Source organism: Portunus trituberculatus, chromosome 13 (genome assembly GCF_017591435.1).
Source record: "Portunus trituberculatus isolate SZX2019 chromosome 13, ASM1759143v1, whole genome shotgun sequence".
Lineage (NCBI taxonomy): Eukaryota > Metazoa > Arthropoda > Malacostraca > Decapoda > Portunidae > Portunus > Portunus trituberculatus.
Genome location: NC_059267.1, coordinates 4,163,952 through 4,183,824, shown reverse-complemented (window position 1 = coordinate 4,183,824; position 19,873 = coordinate 4,163,952). Strand labels below are relative to the sequence as shown.

At 41.2% G+C, this 19,873-nt stretch overlaps 4 protein-coding genes across 12 annotated transcripts; 1 reads left to right on the top strand and 3 right to left on the bottom strand.

Moving 5' to 3' along the window:
• The first annotated feature begins 1,210 nt into the window (after positions 1–1,210).
• On the top strand, positions 1,211–4,404 carry LOC123503223 (actin-2, muscle-specific-like). Of its 4 annotated transcripts, none has more exons than XM_045252779.1 (2): positions 1,211–1,320; positions 2,928–4,404. In XM_045252779.1, the coding sequence occupies exon 2, from the start codon at positions 2,942–2,944 to the stop codon at positions 4,070–4,072; it is 1,131 nt and encodes a 376-aa protein (XP_045108714.1). In that variant the 5' UTR covers positions 1,211–1,320; positions 2,928–2,941; the 3' UTR covers positions 4,073–4,404. The 4 variants fall into 4 exon arrangements, with proteins under 4 accessions (XP_045108714.1, XP_045108715.1, XP_045108713.1 ...); XM_045252780.1 differs by lacking the exon at positions 1,211–1,320 and adding an exon at positions 1,381–1,402; XM_045252778.1 differs by lacking the exon at positions 1,211–1,320 and adding an exon at positions 2,316–2,423.
• Positions 4,405–6,875: 2,471 nt separating this feature from the next.
• LOC123502967 (actin) lies at positions 6,876–8,596 on the bottom strand. Of its 3 annotated transcripts, none has more exons than XM_045252265.1 (2): positions 8,569–8,596; positions 6,876–8,162 (listed from the first exon to the last, which is right to left on the bottom strand). In XM_045252265.1, exon 2 carries the CDS (start codon positions 8,117–8,119, stop codon positions 6,986–6,988), a length of 1,134 nt encoding a protein of 377 aa, XP_045108200.1. In that variant the 5' UTR covers positions 8,120–8,162; positions 8,569–8,596; the 3' UTR covers positions 6,876–6,985. The 3 variants fall into 3 exon arrangements, with proteins under 3 accessions (XP_045108200.1, XP_045108199.1, XP_045108201.1); XM_045252264.1 differs by having other exon boundaries at positions 8,526–8,587; XM_045252266.1 differs by having other exon boundaries at positions 8,477–8,583.
• A 1,154-nt stretch (positions 8,597–9,750) lies between these two features.
• On the bottom strand, positions 9,751–11,703 carry LOC123502968 (actin-like). Its single transcript, XM_045252267.1, has 2 exons — positions 11,411–11,703; positions 9,751–11,087 (listed from the first exon to the last, which is right to left on the bottom strand). Exon 2 carries the CDS (start codon positions 11,068–11,070, stop codon positions 9,940–9,942), a length of 1,131 nt encoding a protein of 376 aa, XP_045108202.1. The 5' UTR covers positions 11,071–11,087; positions 11,411–11,703; the 3' UTR covers positions 9,751–9,939.
• A 2,626-nt stretch (positions 11,704–14,329) lies between these two features.
• LOC123502965 (guanine nucleotide-binding protein-like 1) lies at positions 14,330–19,365 on the bottom strand. Of its 4 annotated transcripts, none has more exons than XM_045252261.1 (9): positions 19,296–19,365; positions 17,719–17,866; positions 17,158–17,509; positions 16,644–16,908; positions 16,046–16,260; positions 15,812–15,937; positions 15,359–15,527; positions 14,947–15,093; positions 14,330–14,572 (listed from the first exon to the last, which is right to left on the bottom strand). In XM_045252261.1, exons 3-9 carry the CDS (start codon positions 17,443–17,445, stop codon positions 14,358–14,360), a joined length of 1,425 nt encoding a protein of 474 aa, XP_045108196.1. In that variant the 5' UTR covers positions 17,446–17,509; positions 17,719–17,866; positions 19,296–19,365; the 3' UTR covers positions 14,330–14,357. The 4 variants fall into 4 exon arrangements, with proteins under 4 accessions (XP_045108196.1, XP_045108195.1, XP_045108197.1 ...); XM_045252260.1 differs by having other exon boundaries at positions 18,972–19,364; XM_045252262.1 differs by having other exon boundaries at positions 19,208–19,301.
• Positions 19,366–19,873: the final 508 nt, after the last annotated feature.

The following is a 19,873-nucleotide window of genomic DNA, read 5'->3' as shown; positions in this document are numbered from 1 at the left end:
CGCCCCACAAATTGCCATGAGGCCCTACAAGTCAGCAGTTTTCTCTACCTTTACTTTTCATTTCGTTCTTTTGAGTTCGTTTATGTTCTTCCTCTTCTTCGTTGTCAGTGTCCAACTCTTCCTACTGTTTCTATGTCTTTTCGCCTTCTTCTGCCTCATTATATCTCTGTAGCATACACGTTACCTTACAAAGGAGCATTCATAACACACCTCAGCGATCATAATGGCAAAATACACTCCTCTATCACTTTAATTCATACTGCAGCTAGTTTTACCCTAACACTGTAAATAAAGAACGGTGGAGTGAATTATAGCATGGTATGGTTTTGCTGCCGCTTGAAAGTACATGTATTCACTGGTACTATCCTTTTTCTCATCCTTCTTTTCATCAACATCATCCTTCTTCTGCTGACGACATTGACGGACAAACTGACGACTAACTATTCTCATGACTCACTAGGAATGCTGATGACAACCCTCTCTCTCTCTCTCTCTCTCTCTCTCTCTCTCTCTCTCTGCAGCCAAATACCTGTAGCTATTACATGTAAGGTTTTTTGGCGCGTCCGTCCTCTTAAGCAACTCTCGCTGATTCGGTTCATGTGTCATCTGTTTATTCTCGTCCCCCGGGATGCTTTCACTTATGCTCTGTGTGTGTGTGTGTGTGTGTGTGTGTGTGTGTGCTATCAGTCATAACATTGCTGTCATCTGCGTGGCAATTCACTTCTTGGTTTCGTTCTCTGTTGTTCCTCTTCGAAATTGGCTGATGAAGCACTGTACAGATGATCTTAGAGAGAGAGAGAGAGAGAGAGAGCATTTTGAGAGGTATGTAAAAACAGATGAGGGGAAGGAACAAATATGAGGACCTGCAGAAGTGAACTATGCAAGCGATCCATAAGAGAAAGATAAATAAAAACAGACTCAGAAAATAGGAAAAAAATGAGGAGCTAAAGAAGTGAACTACGGAAGAAATCCATAAGACAAAACACCCTGTCATTATCCTTTATTCATCATTCACTTGACGTCAATGTGCATTCGCTTCAGAGACAACACGTGCTGACCTCGGGGCGTCATGTGCCTTCGCCGCCGCTTTGTCCGCGCCTCGCCACGCCCTTGACCTTGAGTGAACGGAATGTGTCAACAGAAAACGACGTAAGAGTCTTTCGGGATCAAATACAGAAGTGGGATTTGACCAGTAATCTGTAGCAGGGCGGCTGACCACGCTATATAAACTCTTCATCCAATGCCACGCCTCTAGTGAGATACGGTTAGGCCTACTGGTGGTGTGTTGGGCTGGGCTGGTCTGTCTTATCTCGAGTCCCCGTGAGTGTAGTGCCTTGTAGTGTGGAGTGTTCCTGAACTATTTGTATTCTCGTGTGGATTGTTTTCAAAGGCCAAGGAGATGGTTAGTTGTGTTCTCGTTATTTTTTTTTTTTTTCCTTAATGATGTAGAAAATATGTTAAACTATCACTCAAATTCCAGAACATTCTTAAACATCCAGATAATTTTCATTCCACCTTAAATTCGAGTTGAAATCATAAAAAAGAATGGAAAAATGATGATACTACTACTACTACTACTACTAATAATAATAATAATAATAATAATTATTATAATAATAGTAATAATAATAAAATAATAATAATAATAATAATAATAATAATAATAATAATAATAATAATAATGATGACAATAATAACAATGATAATGATAATAATAATAATAATAATAATAATAATGATAATAATAATAATAATAATAATAATAATAGTAATAATAATAATGATAATAATAATAATAATAATAATAATAATAATAATAATAATAATAATAATAATAATAATAATAATAATAATAATAATAATAATAATAATAATAATAATAATAATAATAATAAGCTTAAAAAATCATGTTAAACTATCACTACAACCATCAAAACATCTTCGAAAATCCAAGAAACTTTCAACAGAACCCCATCAACTGTTACCAGAATCATAAAAAAAAACTTCAAAACTCTCAGTAACTCCCAACTATCAAACCACTGCCAAAAACATTAAAACTCTTAAAACGCCACGACTATAATAATAATCCGATATTCTAAGACGCCGCAACATTTCAAAGCAAATTGTAGTGTATATTAGTCTGCAGTACCAGGAAGCAGAAGCGATAACTTTAGACTGCCAGGCTTGTTAATCTTAAATACGTCTGAGGGATTTTTATCATCACTTCAAAGAGCGTTCAGGTTATTGGGGAAAGGGGAAGCTTGGTTGTGGGGGGCGGTGGGGGAGGTCTTGGGTAATCTGGCAGTGGTATGGTGGTCGGTGAGTGCGTCCTGTGATGGTCAGGTAGTGTTTGCCAGGCTGCGGACACGGAGGTACAGTGGTCGCGTGAGCTGATCAAGAGAATAAGTCATACATCGTCCACAGTGAGCATCAGAAACATAGCATTCTTAAGCGTTTCGATGCCTTATCTCGACTTTTCATAATAAGCTCACCTGGAAGCTATACTGTTGTTTTCAAGGGTTCTTTCGAGAGAACCCAAGAGAATCCTACTAACGGTCTGTGATCTCTGAAAATAGTCTTGATAAGAGTGAAGCGTTTTAAGATACAGGCTTAAGTCATTCAACGTAGTGTGTGTGTGTGTGTGTGTGTGTGTGTGTGTGTGTGTGTGTGTGTGTGTGTGTGTGTGTGTGTGTGTTAGACAATCACCTTATTCATGTTGACGCAGCAAAGGATGATAAACTATTAATTTTTCATGAAAGTCACTTGTGAGAAAAAAAAATAATAACTTTCAGAGCAGTGATTTACAACTCCTTTTCGATTGATTAAGTTTTCCAAAATGTACATATCTTTCTTCAAAATTGGATGAAGTTATATAATTGTTTTGTACCGTAGACATGGGCACTCATTGTTCACTGTTTTGTTGACAGGATAAACAGCCACCATGTGTGACGAGGAAGCTTGTCCCCTGGTGGTGGACAATGGCTCCGGCCTTTGCAAGGCTGGCTTCGCCGGAGACGACGCCCCTCGATCTGTCTTTCCTTCCCTCGTCGGCCGCCCTCGTCACCAGGGTGTGATGGTGGGCATGGGTCAGAAGGACGCCTACGTCGGTGAAGAAGCACAGAGCAAGCGAGGTATCTTGACCCTCAAGTATCCTGTCGAGCACGGCATCATCACCAACTGGGACGACATGGAGAAGATTTGGCATCATACTTTTTACAACGAGCTCCGCGTTGCCCCTGAGGAGTCCCCCACACTGCTGACGGAGGCTCCGTTCAATCCCAAGGCCAACAGAGAAAAAATGGTGCAAATTATGTTCGAAACGTTTGGTTGCCCCACCACCTACATAGCCATCCAGGCCGTGCTGTCCTTGTACGCCTCGGGCCGCACCACAGGCATCGTGATGGACTCAGGTGACGGCGTGACGCACTGTGTTCCAATCTTTGAAGGCTTTGCTCTCCCTCACGCGATTCTCCGCCTGGACTTAGCTGGCAGAGACTTGACAAACTATCTCATGAAAATTCTCACCGAACGAGGCTACTCCTTCACCACGAGCGCCGAGAGAGAGATCGTGCGAGACATTAAAGACAAGCTTTGCTACGTAGCTCTTGATTTTGACGAGGAACTTAACCAAGCTTCTCACTCAACCGCACTGGACAAATCTTACGAGCTGCCCGACGGTCAGATCATCACAATCGGTAACGAGAGGTTCCGGTGCCCAGAGGCGCTCTTCCACCCTTCTAATATTGGTATGGAAGCGCAGGGAATAGACTCATTTGTCTTCACCTCCATCATGAAATGTGACATAGACATACGAAAAGATCTCTTCGCTAATAACGTTATGTCTGGCGGCACTACCATGTTCCCTGGTATTGCTGACCGCATGCAGAAGCAACTTTCTGCCCTGGCTCCCTCCACCATCAAGATCAAGATTATTGCTCCTCCTGAACGCAAATACTCTGTCTGGATTGGCGGTTCCATCTTGGCCTCTCTGTCCACTTTCCAGTCCATGTGGATCACAAAGGAGGAGTATGACGAATGTGGACCCGGCATTGTCCACAAAAAATGCTTCTAGATTTTACGCACACACACACACACACACACACACACACACACACACACACACTGCTCTCTTACCATGTTCCCTCACTGACACTCATCATGGCCTCTGTTTGGAAGTGTCTACCTGTCAGACACGATAAATTATCTCCTCGGCCACGCATGTGACTGACTAGCAGGTGAAGGCATCAGGAATGTCTTCTGGCTGTAACTACTCGCTTGTATGCACGTGAGGCTCGCGAGAGTCTGTGATTTAGTTAAGTTGTAATGTTATAAGCTGTGACTTGTTGTAGTCCCCGGGAAAGAATTTTAGATGTTACACTTCAAAATAAAAGACTATTTTCGTGATTAGCTTTTGTTTCTACTTTTTAATACTTAGACATCCATATATTTGAAACTAATCTCTCTCTCTCTCTCTCTCTCTCTCTCTCTCTCTCTCTCTCTCTCTCTCTCTCTCTCTCTTAAGAATCAGTTGAGTAATGAAGTAAATAAATAAAATGAAATGGTTTTAGCTTCTCGTTCCTGCACCTTCCACATTAGTCGAGACAATTCGGACCTTACAAGCTCCCTCGGGAGTGTTGGTGGCCAAGTGTCAGTCAAAGGAGTGTCTGCCATTGTCTTTGCCTGCTCAGGTTACCAATGGCGCGTGAAAGGTGACGACGTGGCACATACACACACACACACACACACACACGTACACACACACACACACACACACACACACACACTCTCTCTCTCTCTCTCTCTCTCTCTCTCTCTCTCTCTCTCTCTCTCACAGCTTCACAAGCCAGAGGACCGGGGTTCGATTCCCCGGCCGGGTGGAGATATTTGGATGTGTCTCCTTTCACGTGTAGCCCCTGTTCACCTAGCAGTGAGTAGGTACGGGATGTAAATCGAGGAGTTGTGACCTTGTTGTCCCGGTGTGTGGTGTGTGCCTGGTCTCAGGCCTATCCGAAGATCGGAAATAATGAGCTCTGACCTCGTTCCGTAGGGTAACGTCTGGCTGTCTCGTCAGAGACTGCAGCAGATCAAACAGTGAAACACACACACACACACAGTCTTGACAATACTGCAACAAGGGAGCTTGCTTTACTTGTCTTGTGTTCTTTATTCCTTAGTGTGGATGGAATCACATGGCCGAGAACCAAAACGGTGGAATGTTTAGAACGTCATGGTGATTATAAGAAAGAGATTAGGGTTCTTGTTTTCTTTTCTTTTCTTTTCTTTTCTTTTCTTTTTTATCATCTTCATCTTCATCAATTGTGTTCTTATTCTTCTTGTTCTTATTTTTATTATTTTTTCTTCTCATTAATGTTATTACTATTGCGCAGTTTTCCTTGCTGCTTATCTACTATGACTTATTCCTCTCCCCCCACCCCTTCTCTCTCTCTCTCTCTCTCTCTCTCTCTCTCTCTCTCTCTCTCTCTCTCTCTCTCTCTCTGAAATTATCGGTAATATACGAAGACACTGTATAAAGAACTACACTTATAATTTCTGGTTCTACGTCTCTAGCCATGCATTTCCACTCCTTCAAAAGTAAACTACGATTTGAGCAAAAATTTTGACATCTGAGTATTGGAACACATCACGAAGTTTTCCATGGACTGCGCAGTATCTTTATTACATTGGAAAGGCTTTGATTGAAGTTACGCAGGTTTTGAGGTGTTTTTTTTTTTTATCGTTCTAATGAGATATTAACAAGATTTTTATGTCATTTAATAAGAGAAACACTTATAAGAACACGTCTAATCATCTCTATGGCCTTTAAAGATAATCACGGAGAGAGAAAAGCCTTTGAGACCAACCCAATTGCCTAAGCTAACATGATAAGGTAAGATTTGCTACTTTTATGTCTTAAAAATGTTAGTTGATTGTCTGCCAACAATTAACCCCTATCCTTGAAACACTTTGTTTTGTTATGACCCTTTTGAAAATTCTGCATAGATAGTTTATCGTGTTGTCCGGATATTTTGTCATTAATTATGCAGCGTCTTTTATAAACCACAACTCAAATGAAGAATACACTCATTATTCACTATCAGAGGCTGATCAAAGTAGTCGAGGCAGGACGCTGAATGGTTTAAGAATGCCGTCCAAGGTCTCCTGTTATGTAACAAGCGATTAAATCTGACAAATTGTCTCAGGCTCCTGATTAATGTGTCTTGTACCTGATGGCGACGCGTGGGCAGGTGCACAGAGCATTCCACACTTGAGTGGCAGTGTTGGAGGCCACCACACTTGCTGGCGACCTTGTTCACATGTACACAGGCAAATTAGTGAGAAAACTTACCGGATCAGCTCTTTTTTTCCTTCCCCTCCCTTAGCCCATGCTCTCTCTCTCTCTCTCTCTCTCTCTCTCTCTCTCTCTCTCTCTCTCTCTCTCTCTCTCTCTCTCTCTCTCTCTCTCTCTCTCTCTCTCTCTCTCTCTCTCTCTCTCTCTCTCTCTCTCTCTCTCTCTCTCTCTCTCTCTCTCTCTCTCTCTCTCTCTCTCTCTCTCTCTCTCTCTCTCTCTCTCTCTCTCTCTCTCTCTCTCTCTCTCTCTCTCTCTCTCTCTCTCTCTCTCTCTCTCTCTCTCTCTCTCTCTCTCTCTCTCTCTCTCTCTCTCTCTCTCTCTCTCTCTCTCTCTCTCTCTCTCATTCTTAGGGTATGAGTCGCGATGCAATCAGAGGAGCGGTAGCGCCTGCATGTGTGAACTTGGAAGACAAAAACTTGTATATCAATATCATTCCTTTTATTTTAATAACATGGTATGTGGTTTTGCATTTTGTCATTTCGTGTTTACAAGGCTGAGTCGAAGTAAATAAGGCATACACAACGAAGTTCATCTAAATGACTTTATTAGTGTTTTATTTACATTACTCACATGCTTTGCAAATTGCACATAATGGTGGCACGCCAGTATTAAGCATACCAGTATCTCAGAACATATTTAGAAGCACTTTCTATGTACAATGCCGGGACCAGATTCTTCGTACTCTTCTTTGGTGATCCACATGGCCTGGAAGGTGGACAGAGAGGCCAGAATGGAACCGCCGATCCAGACGGAGTATTTACGCTCAGGAGGAGCGACAATTTTGATCTTCAAAGTGGAGGGAGCCAAGGAAGTGATTTCCTTCTGCATGCGGTCAGCAATACCAGGGTACATGGTGGTGCCGCCAGACATGACAATATTAGCGAACAGGTCCTTCCTGATGTCAATATCGCACCTCATGATAGAAGAATAAACCGTTTCATGGAGTCCAACGGACTCCATACCCAAGAATGAAGGCTGGAAGAGAGCCTCAGGGGCACGGAAGCGCTCGTTGCCGATGGTGATGACCTGGCCGTCGGGAAGCTCGTAGGACTTGTCGAGGGAAGAGGAGGCAGCAGCCACGTTCATCTCACTCTCGAAATCTAGAGCAATGTAGCAAAGTTTCTCCTTGATGTCACGAACGATTTCTCGCTCAGCCGTGGTGGTGAAGGAGTAGCCACGCTCAGTCATGATCTTCATGAGATAGGCTGTCAGATCACGGCCAGCCAGATCAAGACGATTGATTGCATGAGGAAGAGCGTATCCCTCGTACACGGGCACGACATGAGAAACACCATCGCCAGAATCACAAACTTGACCAGTGGTGCGCCCAGAGGCGTACAGGGACAGCACGGCCTGGATTGTTACGTACATGGCGGGAAGGCTGAATGACTCGAACATGATCTGGGTCATCTTCTCACGGTTTGCCTTGGGGTTAAGAGGAGCCTCCGTCAGCATAGTGGGAGACTCTTCAGGGGCAACGCGGAGTTCGTTATAGAAGGTGTGGTGCCAGATCTTCTCCATGTCGTCCCAGTTGGTGATGATGCCGTGCTCGATGGGGTACTTGAGGGTTAGAATACCTCTTTTAGCTTGAGCCTCGTCGCCGACGTAGGCATCCTTCTGACCCATGCCGACCATCACACCCTGGTGACGGGCGCGGCCCACGATGGAGGGGAACACAGCTCGGGGAGCGTCATCACCGGCGAAGCCAGCCTTGACCATTCCGGAGCCATTGTCACACACAAGAGCCACACCATCTTCATCGTCACACATGGCGGCAGTTGTGGTAGTGTTGGTTTATGAAGCACAGTTCTGTCTGCAAGAAAAAAATTCATTCTTTATTTTCTTTGTCAGTCTGGGCAAGAACTTTTCATGATTGAAAATATGACGTTTAGTATAGGATTACTCTTTTCATATTAGTGGTGAAACATCATAGTCTGCTATATTGATAAGATCTATGCAGCAGAGCATGTAGCGGACACAAATATTACCACCACCCCTTCCAGTGCATTTAGTGTTGTGTTTTGTTTGAAAATAAGATGTTTTGCATCTTAAATAAAAAAAAGAAAAAAAAAAAACTGACGTGAAGTGAATCTCCAACACTAAAACTTTAATTCGCCAGTCGGTTACCAAGTGACGATATTGAAGTTAAGATAAACTTGGCAGTTTTCGTGATTACTTTTGTCTCCAGGTGATGCACAAGGAGAGGGGCCCAACCTTACCTCTCGAGAGGAAAGCACAAACTGCCGCTGCAGGTCAGTCTTCGTGGTAAATATATACATATACCGAAAGTTAGGGAGAATAAAAAAAGAACAATAAAAAAAAAAACTTCTGTCGTACTGAATTACTGAATGCTGGAGAAGGAACCCATTTCTATTTATGCTTTGAGATCAGATAAGAAAAGCAGTTGGAATTTACCTGTTACCTGGCCAAAAACACCTGGCCGGAACACCTACCTGTTACCTGTTCTCTCTCTCTCTCTCTCTCTCTCTCTCTCTCTCTCTCTCTCTCTCTCTCTCTCTCTCTCTCTCTCTCCGTATATAATTCGATTTCTTGAAATATGTCTATTCTAAGAACATATATTTTTTTTTTCTGTATAGTATTATTGTTGTAATTTAATAACCCTTCTCTTTCATGGTAATTCTTTTATTCCAAATTTTTTTATTGATACTCAGCTTGTCCACGAAACAAAATTAGATAGTGGTAGAGACTCATGATAAGACAGGCAGTCTAGTCACACTACTATTCAAAGCGCTTAATTATATCCAAAACTGAAAAATTGAAAAAATATACTTGTGTGTGTGTGTGTGTGTGTGTGTGTGTGTGTGTGTGTGTGTGTGTGTGTGTGTGTGTGTGCGCGCGCTCGCGTGTGCGTGTGCGTGTGTGTGCGCGTGCGCATGCCCGCCCTGAGATCAAATTACCGCCGCAAGATAAGCACACACACACACACACACACACACACACACACACGTTCTCGTCTCACCTGAGTTCGGTCCCATGGCTTCCATTTCATCTGGTGACAGAACAGACAGCAGCCTCTTGCAGCTGTTCATTAAAATGTACTCTCTCTCTCTCTCTCTCTCTCTCTCTCTCTCTCTCTCTCTCTCTCTCTCTCTGACACAAAACTCTATGTCGTGCATTTAATTATTATTGAATAAGGTATAAACGATGTTATTACAACTTCTCAGTAGTTATTTTATTCATCACATCGTTACAACTGTGATTAGATATATTATACGATGAAATAGCTATTCACACTCAACATCATAACGTGATTACAAAGATAAGATTATCTGTGTCCCCGGCTTAGAAAGAAAGTTTCTTAAACTACCGTGAGTACAAAGGAAAGGAAGATTTATGAATATAATAAAGCGTTAGTTAGGAAATAAGAGTGGGCTGGCTTCTATATGATGGCATTTATTGAAGGTTGAAGGTATGGACCTTTGTCATGAAAAATATTTTGTCTTTGTTATGGTACCTGTGGCTTCAGGAGATTAAACAAGCTACAGATCAAAAGCTACTTATCGAGACGGTAAGTGGCAATATCCCTGGTGGTAAACATAACGCATGTAAGAACTTCAACAACCGTTTCATCAGAAACACTTCCGATGGACAATACCTGGTCCAGATTCGTTATATTCCTCTTTGGCAACCCACATGGTCTGGAAGGTGGACAGAGAAGCCAGGATGGAGCCACCTATCCAGACAGAGTATTTACGTTCAGGAGGAGCAATGATCTTGATTTTGATAGTGGAGGGAGCCAGGGCAGTGATTTCCTTCTGCATGCGGTCAGCAATACCAGGGTACATGGTGGTGCCACCAGACAGCACGGTGTTGGCGAAGAGGTCCTTTCTGATATCAATATCGCACCTCATAATGGAGTTGTAGACGGTCTCGTGGATGCCGACAGATTCCATACCCAGGAAGGAAGGCTGGAAGAGTGCCTCGGGCGCACGGAACCGCTCGTTTCCAATAGTGATGATCTGACCGTCGGGCAGTTCGTAAGACTTATCAATAGAACTTGAAGCGGCGGCGACATTCATTTCACCTTCAAAATCAAGGGCGATGTAGCAGAGCTTTTCCTTAATGTCACGGACGATCTCATGCTCGGCGGTGGTGGTGAAAGAGTAGCCTCGCTCAGTCATGATCTTTGTCAAATGGTTGGTGAGATCACGACCCGCCAAGTCGAGACGGAGAATGGCGTGAGGAAGTGCGTATCCTTCATAAACAGGAACATCGTGAGTCACTCCATCACCTGAGTCACAAACCAAGCCAGTTGTACGGCCAGAGGCGTACAGGGACAGCACTGCCTGGATGGCCACATACATGGCAGGGGTGTTGAAGGTCTCGAACATGATCTGGGTCATCTTCTCACGGTTGGCCTTGGGGTTGAGGGGAGCCTCAGTGAGCAGGACGGGAGATTCCTCAGGGGCAACGCGGAGCTCGTTATAGAAAGTGTGGTGCCAGATCTTCTCCATGTCGTCCCAGTTGGTGATGATGCCGTGCTCGATGGGGTACTTAAGAGTCAAAATGCCTCTTTTGGCTTGAGCCTCGTCGCCGACGTAGGCATCCTTCTGACCCATGCCGACCATCACACCCTGGTGACGAGGGCGGCCCACAATGGAAGGGAACACAGCTCGGGGAGCGTCATCGCCTGCGAAGCCAGCCTTGACCATCCCGGAGCCATTGTCGCAGACCAAGGCACAGTCCTCCTCATCACACATTCTGTGATTTAGATGTCCTGAAACATGAAAATCTTCGTTAGAACACAAACTATATCGATCTGCAAGGAATAGACAATGACGGTATTTCGCTGTACTAGAACTAAGGTAGGCTGCACATTTCTTTAATAATAATAGTTGATATACTTATTACTGTATATCAACATCAGCTTCAGCACCATATAACCTTTATCACCTATTACATGAATCATAGTATATAGCAAGATATAGAAATTATGTTTTCCACTTCTCACCCTGTCATGCTATACTCTCTCTCTCTCTCTCTCTCTCTCTCTCTCTCTCTCTCTCTCTCTCTCTCTCTCTCTTTCAGGAATGCACGCACCTTCCTCGAACTCCTCCCACTGACGGAATACTGAAGCACAGTAGAGACTAGATGTGGTTTTATATACTCCACTCCGTGCACTGTTTGCTACGGAATTTTCCTCTCTCTCCCGTCACCTGCCCCCTTCCACTCATACTATGTGAGTGTGACTGCGATGGGAAGAAGAGGAAAAGACACGGCTTGTCTCCCCCAGCTTCACCTTTCTCCGCCGGCCCGACTGAGGCCGAGTCTTTGCTGGTGACATTCTCAGGCGTCTTCGTGTCACACCAAAACTATCCCTTCACGGAGGCCGGAGGGAGTAGCAGAACGAAAAGGAGGGAAAAAAATGAGTAAGTATGAGGAAATGTTACGAATTAAAAGTGTGTGTGTGTGTGTGTGTGTGTGTGTGTGTGTGTGTGTGTGTGTGTAATTCACCTCGGTCGTCTGCTGGTTACCCAGCCAGTCTTTCCCATTAAGGAGCGAACTCACAGCTCATAGACCGATCTTCAGGTAGTAATGTGTTTGTGCATTTACCTAGTTGTATTTACTTAGTTATATATTACAGGGTTCGAACGGTGTTCATAATGACCTGTCTCCATATCTACTTTTATTTACCCTTTCCTTAAATGTATGCACATTTTCTGCTGCTCTTCATTCAAGCCGTTTCAGATGTGCACCATTCTATGTGGAAAACTAAACTTTTAATGTTCCTCAAACATTGGCTCTTCATGCTCTTGGTGGTCCGTCTATCTCTATCTTCTGTCTGTGATGTTATTCGTGTCACTCGTGTGTGTGTGTGTGTGTGTGTCCGCAAGTTGTTTACCTACAGTACATTGTCCTACAATAAATAAGTAAATAAATAATTGAAAATATAAACAAAAAAATTTTTACATTGGATTCATTTGTGAAAAAAATCTTATATAAGAAATATAGCAATATATTTATTAGACTCTCCTTCATCGAAATTATGGGAAAAGTATTGGAACGGCAACAGTTTTGGCGGGAATATCAACATTCAACATTCAATAAACAGTCCGTCAGTCAAGTAGGCGGGACGAGTGGCGGGCCGGAAGGGAATGCAATCATTGAAAGGATGAAAGGATGATAACTATTCCTGAAATTTCACACATTGAGAAGTGTGTTGTGCTATAGCAATTAAACGCAGGGATTAAAAGGAAGTGCTACTGTCAGCAACAGTGAAATGTGAGTACCCGTGTATCAGTGTCAGGTAGAGCGGGTAGCAGATGTACGAGTATAGTGTAAACAAACCCCACGGTGAGCAGGCTTCGTCACTGAACCTTTTTCATCTTAATTGTTATCCTTCTTATAAGATATATTTTTTATACTCTACCCGTATGTCTTTGCCCAGGGGGTTAGATGGCAAGGTCCATCCTCCTCCTTTCATTATTAATGCAACAATAAATGTATCAATTAGCCAATCAAATTATAGCTTTCTGAGGAAAAGAATTGACGATTCGTTTTAAATGCTGCTGAAATAATAAGTTATCATGTTGGTGCTTCCCATTGCTGATGTCGAAATATCAGCAAAGTCATACAGATATTCTCGAATGTCCAAATAACTTGTATAATCTATCAAAAGCAGTTAAAGTATTCGAGATCGAGCGTCGAATAATACTCCTTTGAAGCTGGCACCATCCACCACCAAGCGTACAGTCAAACGAACACTGAGGATGGAGGGGGCTATGTTTAGAAAACCTGTCCTTTTGACAGATCTCAGTTTATTCTATAATCTGTTAATGCTGGAAACAAGCAAGAAATATTTTTGTGTGATTACAGGGAAAGAACTATACTTAATATATAGTACTGTCTTACTTCTACTACCCTTATTAAAGGAGGGTTTACACGTGTCAATATACGACTGAAATTGCAAGTTGCTAGAAGTATCGACTGAACCCTTCTAGTCGGAACTCGTTCACACATAGCTACTGGAAGTAGTGGCTAGTTGGCGGAAAATGAATGTAAACAGCTATCCAACAAGATGTCTTCCTCTGGTGACGATGACGATTGCGATCAAATAAATTAATCACAAGTATTCAGTCTTCACCTCCAACAGCACCCTGCATAGAGGGAAGCAGTCATCGGAGAGTGGCAGCTATCTCACTGATGATCGAACGCCGATTTGCGTAAGCTTTTAATGTTGTGGAATTAACTTTTAGGGTCCCAGATGTCCTCTTTTTCCCTCACTAACTCTAAAATTTTCTTCTCTACATCGACACCACATTTCCAAACCTTTCTCCGTGACGTCACAGCGTAAACAAGGTCGCAAATCGACTGAACAAGACCAACATGTTTGTCTTGTTTTGCGACTGGTTTTTCCAGTTGCTAGACACCCGATATTCAGTCGACTTGCAATTTCAGTGATATTGACACGTGTGAACCCACTGTTGCCATTTTTATCAGAAATTTTAGTCAGGAGTTTGAAAAAAAAACTAATATTTTTTATTTGCTAATTAATTGGTGAATTAGATTCATAAATTAACTTAATGCATGATTTAGGTTCATGAAGACTTCATCTTCAATAGAGAAGAAAAATGACACGTCGTAATAGTCAATCATTTGACAATACCTATGTAATTATCACAGCCAGTTCCTCCATCATCACACACATGGAAAAGCATAAAAAATCCACCTGATAAAGAAAATAATTTGATGCGTTGGATTTCATCTGTGATATTAGAACATTTGATACATACTCTTTTATAGAATGCATAATGTTGTTTGACTATGTCCACTCATGTTTATTCTGCTCTTTATCAACAATTAACATTTTCTTTACTAAGGTATACACAATGAATTTTCACCAGATAAATTGTCATTGATGTGCCATACTTTTCTTGGAACATACAAGGTTATTGAACCTCAACATATAAATCAAAGCTTTAGTTTCATGGAAGAAGGACAGAATAAAAAGAGCCGTTACTAATTTCAGATATTTAATTAAGTCAGGTTATTCGTCTTCAACAAGAAGAGAAAATTTATTCTGCACATTAGGTAGAGGGAATTTTCTTTTTTCTTCATTGTCATCACTCTCTTCATCGTCCTCCTCCTCCTCCTCCTGGACCTTTTCTGTTTTCTCCTCGTCTTCTGGTGCTGTGTTCTCCAGGCACACACTTCCTTGGATTAGCTTGATGTCTTCAACTCGTGGATCAGACTTGAGTTTTTCTACAAATTTAAAAAGTTATTTTTAATGTGAAACTTTGTGTAAAGAAACATATTCTTTGTATAACATCCTGATCCTGTATCAGCAACATTCACAACCTGATCAATGACAGGTTGGGCCGACACATCTCAACACCATAGAACAAAAATAAGATTTCATGCTGCCACCTCACACAACAAATACTGACTATGTAGATAGCTCTGGTGATCTCCACCAGTTAAAACTCCTCTAATTATACCAAGACTTAGCAAATCAAGGCTCTACTTATGGATAAAAAAAATCCTTTACCTAAATTTAACTAACAATGCAAAAAATGGCACATATCATGGCATGGTAGAGGACACTACCACCATCTCTACAGATAATAACAACTCACCCTTATCTGAGGTGTATCCAGGAGGCCGTAGGTAAAGTACAAGAGACTTCTGACCATTGAGACAAAATCTGAGTAACTCATTAGCTGCACGGAATGTGTCTGGTCCTCCTTTAGTGCGAGTGAAGTATCCTCTTTTCCTTGCCCAGGCTGTGATGGGATATCATGACAAAAGTGAAGCTCAGCAATAAATCTGGCTACATACACACTTATTACATTATTAGAAACAAATATGTAGTAATATCTTCATTTATATAAAGTGGTCTATACGTGCATACTTGTATAGTTATCTGACTTGAATGTGGACCATGGTATATATGTTACACAAATCCAATTTTACATAACCCAAGGCCCCTTTATTCAGGCTAATTTGATATGTCATGTTCCATTCCTCTTTTTATAAACAGCTACTTACCCTCACAAATTTCAAAAGCTGTCCACTTTTCTCTTTTTCCTGGTGAGTCAGAAGGCTCCCTGAAGTAGTCAAGCCCCAGACGAGAAGGAATATCAAGACGGGCAGCAACATAATGCACTACACCGATGGGATCCCTTATCTGGGATATAGGGTAACTCCCAAGGATAACCTGTGGAAGGGAAGGGATGAGAGATCAGACGAGGGCTATAAAAAAGGGCAGGAGTATAGAATGCTACTAGAAAATCACAAGGTTTGATAACAGTGAACAATAAAAAGTATGAGCATAATATAGATTAAAAATGTAATTTACAAACAGAAAATATTAGATTTATTTCATATATTGTGAAGGTGAAACTGTCATATTTCTACCTATTTATTAATTTATAATTTCTTATTTATTTATCTATTTATTTTCTTTTATTTATTTATTATATTTTGTGCATGTGTTTGTACCTGTAATGGCTTGGTGACTGTTGAGGGGAATACCAGACCAGGACAGTCACACAATTTCACATTTTTTGTTAGGAAGATGGTCTGGAAGTGCTTGGTGTGGCCTGGAGTCTTGCTTACACTTACCACCTGCAATAGATCCAAATCTGCAACATCCTGATTTCAATGCTGAATCTCCATATATAAAAGATTTTATCTCAATGTAAAATAGGCACGTGAAATGTTAAGTAGCAAAACCTTTTTTCCCATGAGGGCATTGATGAGGGAGGACTTCCCAACATTAGGGTGTCCAATGGTGCCCACAGTGAGGACCCCATCTTTGTAATGCTGGTGCACCTCTGGAAGGGTACTCAGTGGCTCCTGCAGCTGTGTGTCTTCTATTGTTTCCACTCCACCCTCCACCTCCATGTCTCTCTCCTCCTCAATCTTTCTCTTCCACAGAGTGAGGTCAACTGAAAAAAAATATATATATTGTCTATATAGGCCAGTCCATCCTCACACATGTAAGATATATGGAGACATGAAAAATATAGATGAAAGAAGCTTGAAAACATTATAACACAAACTTATGGCTTAACTGAATGGAATTCTGCACTTTTCGTCAAATCAACTCCAGAATTATTGAACATTTCATTCAACGAAAACTACATAAACTGCAGGTCAGAAATTTTTTCTTTATATCTTAATTCTATCTCTAGTAAATCTAATCATATTAGCTATAAATGATTTTAGAATCCTTAAGCTTCTGTACTTTCTGAATATAATTTTGCCATCTATTATAATCAAAAGTTAAATATTGAATATCCTTTCAATGTTTTTTTATAGAAATTCTTACCAAAGTCTCCCACTAACTGCTGGCATGCTTCAACCAGCCTTAATGAGCTCTCAGCAGCCATTCGGAGCTGGCCTCGTGGGTGGCGGCGACCCTCAAAGGAAGAAAATGGGACTACCAGCAATTTAGGGAAGGTTTTGTGGAAGTAATGCTCCCATGCTACCACCAACTCCGGGGGAAGGAGATCACACTTGTTGAGAATAAGGATGATGCCTCGTCCTTCATTCTCTGCCAGATGGTGGTACAGGTAAGGTGGGAAGTGAGCCACCTGTGATAAATGGTGCAATGGAATGTTATATGACAGCATTCCAAGCATACAACAATATTAATTATACAGTCCATCTTCCATGGGCAAGGGATGATTATGAGACTTAAAGGTAAAAAATTTTAAGGAATATGGACTAACAAAATCTCATATTGTATAGAGCTCTCTCAACATATAAAAGCCAGCACAGGCACTTGAAATGAAAATTAAAGGAAAGCCAGAACCTTCCTATGGTTAGAAAACCTTTCTCACCGGAAAGCGAGCATCCACAATGACCAGGAGCACATCAGACATCTCTGTAACCCGCCATAGCTGTCTCCATGTTTCCAGGTTCAGTTCATACAGACTCAGATCAGTTCCTGCAAATTCCCGGTCTAGCTTCTCACAGAAGAGCCTGAAGTGCCTGTTCTCACTCATATCCAATGCACTCTTTGACATGCCCTTGTTCCATTCTGGCCTGGCTGGATACCCAAGACCTGAAGGATAAAATTGTCCTGTTGATGCCTCTAAGTCAGACTCTGAGGCCAATGTGATCCCCATGTGGTGAACAGCCTTTCTCTTCCTGGTCTCCTCCTGAGTTTCCTTGCGGAACTTGAGGTTGTATCTGGAATGAAGAAGGGAGCATGAGCTTTTAAGTTATGTGTTGATTTGTTGTAATTCACATTTACTTTAACATTTGGTAACAATTAATACACATGTTTGAAATACTTCTTCTTTTTTATGTATTCCTGGGAAAAATTAAGGAAAGCCCCATTTATTGAAGAATATAGAGAATTATCTGTGGCTTCATGATCATTCTATCACTTTCTTTACCTGTTGGCATTGCTTCGAGTGTCTGGCTGGCGATTTACACACTCCACTTCTTCCAAATAGTCCACACCTGCAGCTCCATCACCTTCCTGGACCTTAGCTAAGATACCAGCAGGCAGTCCTGTAGTGACCTCAGTGTGGTGGGTGCTTTCTGGGTAAAGTACTCGTGTGTTAGCAAGAAGTCTACCAATATCTATCATATCAAGTCATAACGAGCATTTCAGCCTTCCTTCCCGACTATCAGTACACTCGCGACACAGTGAAAAGGAAGGATATTGTCACCCAAAATGAACTTGAGATTGCCAATAAAGTAAAAATTCATCAGATATTTTTGTAGTTCTAATTGAAAACTTAACACGGATTTCGTACCACTTTACGAGAAAGATGTGAGTCTAATTATCTATGTGGTCTTTGAGAATGAAAGCCTCAAAATATATATATATATATATATATATATATATATATATATATATATATATATATATATATATAGGTATATATACCTATGGTAAAAGTCAAGAGTAGGACCTCCTCCTTTTCCTCCATCCCACTCCCCACCCCCCACCTGCTCCAGCAAGCTTGGGGGACTGTGGGGCAATCGGGGGCTTTAGGGGCGGAGCCAAGAGGTGAAATATGGGGATCCGGGGAAAAAATTCTAAGGACAAAAACAGCCGTTTTTAACGAAAAATTAGGAAAATTTACTAACCTAACCTAACTTAAATGTAACCTAACCTAACCTAACTAAACCTAGCCTAACCTAACCTAACCTTAACAAACCTAATTATATTTCAAAACAAATGCAAATAACCCAAGGTCACAATGCATACACCTGTCTGTCGCCATATTATAAATCACTGGCTGGAGAGTGGCTCGCCGCAGCTTGCTGGACTTAGAGAAAACTCGCCAAACACCGCACATGTACTAACTGAAAATGTTGTAAATAGTAAGAACAAAATAATCTAGAGTTTATTGTACCAAACTGTAACAACCAACCAAATCATTGTGGACTTAGATTCTGCAGGCACCGGAATATTAATTCAATTACTATAGCCTTACAAAAGCCGTCCCCACATTAAAAACATCACAGACATGTTGTATAGTAAGTACTTTATCATCTTGCATGTTTGTTTTAATGATTAGAAAGGAGGTCCTATTCTTGACTTTTACCATATATATATATATATATATATATATATATATATATATATATATATATATATATATATATATATATATATATGGGTCTGCAGGCTCACCATCCCCAGACTTGATGAGAATTTTCCGTGCCTTGCGTGCCTTCAGCTGCTCCTTTTTCTTCTTCCCACTAAAGGCAACACTCCTGTGAGTCTGTGGCATTGCAGACTACAAGGGCAGTGACAATCAATACTTCCAAATATATAAGCCGAGTGTGTCACGCGTGTTAAAGTCTTCAAATATTGAAAACGGGTCTCGTTGTGCATTGCCTGCACCACTCGGTTGCACGCACTATCACCTATACGCTGCTGGCAGCTGGCCTGCTTCCCTGCTGATCAGTTGTAAACTTGTCATATATTACTTTTTTATAAATCACATTCAGAAACCTTTGTAGGAGCCTTATCAAATTGTCTCGAGCTATGAGCATAACTTCGAAAATTCCAATGACTTCCTTGTAAAGCTTGATACTATAAGTGACTTTATAGTAATTGAAATAAGGCGTTATAATGATAAAGATATGGGTAGTATTTTCTTGATATTTTATGCCTCTGATAATAGATTGATTATCTTTGGTATTTTTACTTTAATCTGTTACCTAACTTCTTTTCCCTAATCGGTGCTTTTCCGATAGATTTTATTCAAACTTCATCATGCTCTCATGCTGCCTTGTGTTGCGTCGTCGCCTTGCGCGCTACTGATGTAAATTCATCATTTATATACATATATACAGCACTATTCTTTATCGAACTGTGCTTCAGTCAGTCAACATTGGCGATGTTAAGTGTTTAGGAACAAGGAACTTTCAAGAAATAATGGCAGCAGTAGTTATACGTGAATAAATTGATATGGTGAATTATATTTCATAACTTACCTTGTCCCACATGTAATATATATATATATATATATATATATATATATATATATATATATATATATATATATATATATATACGTATATATAAAA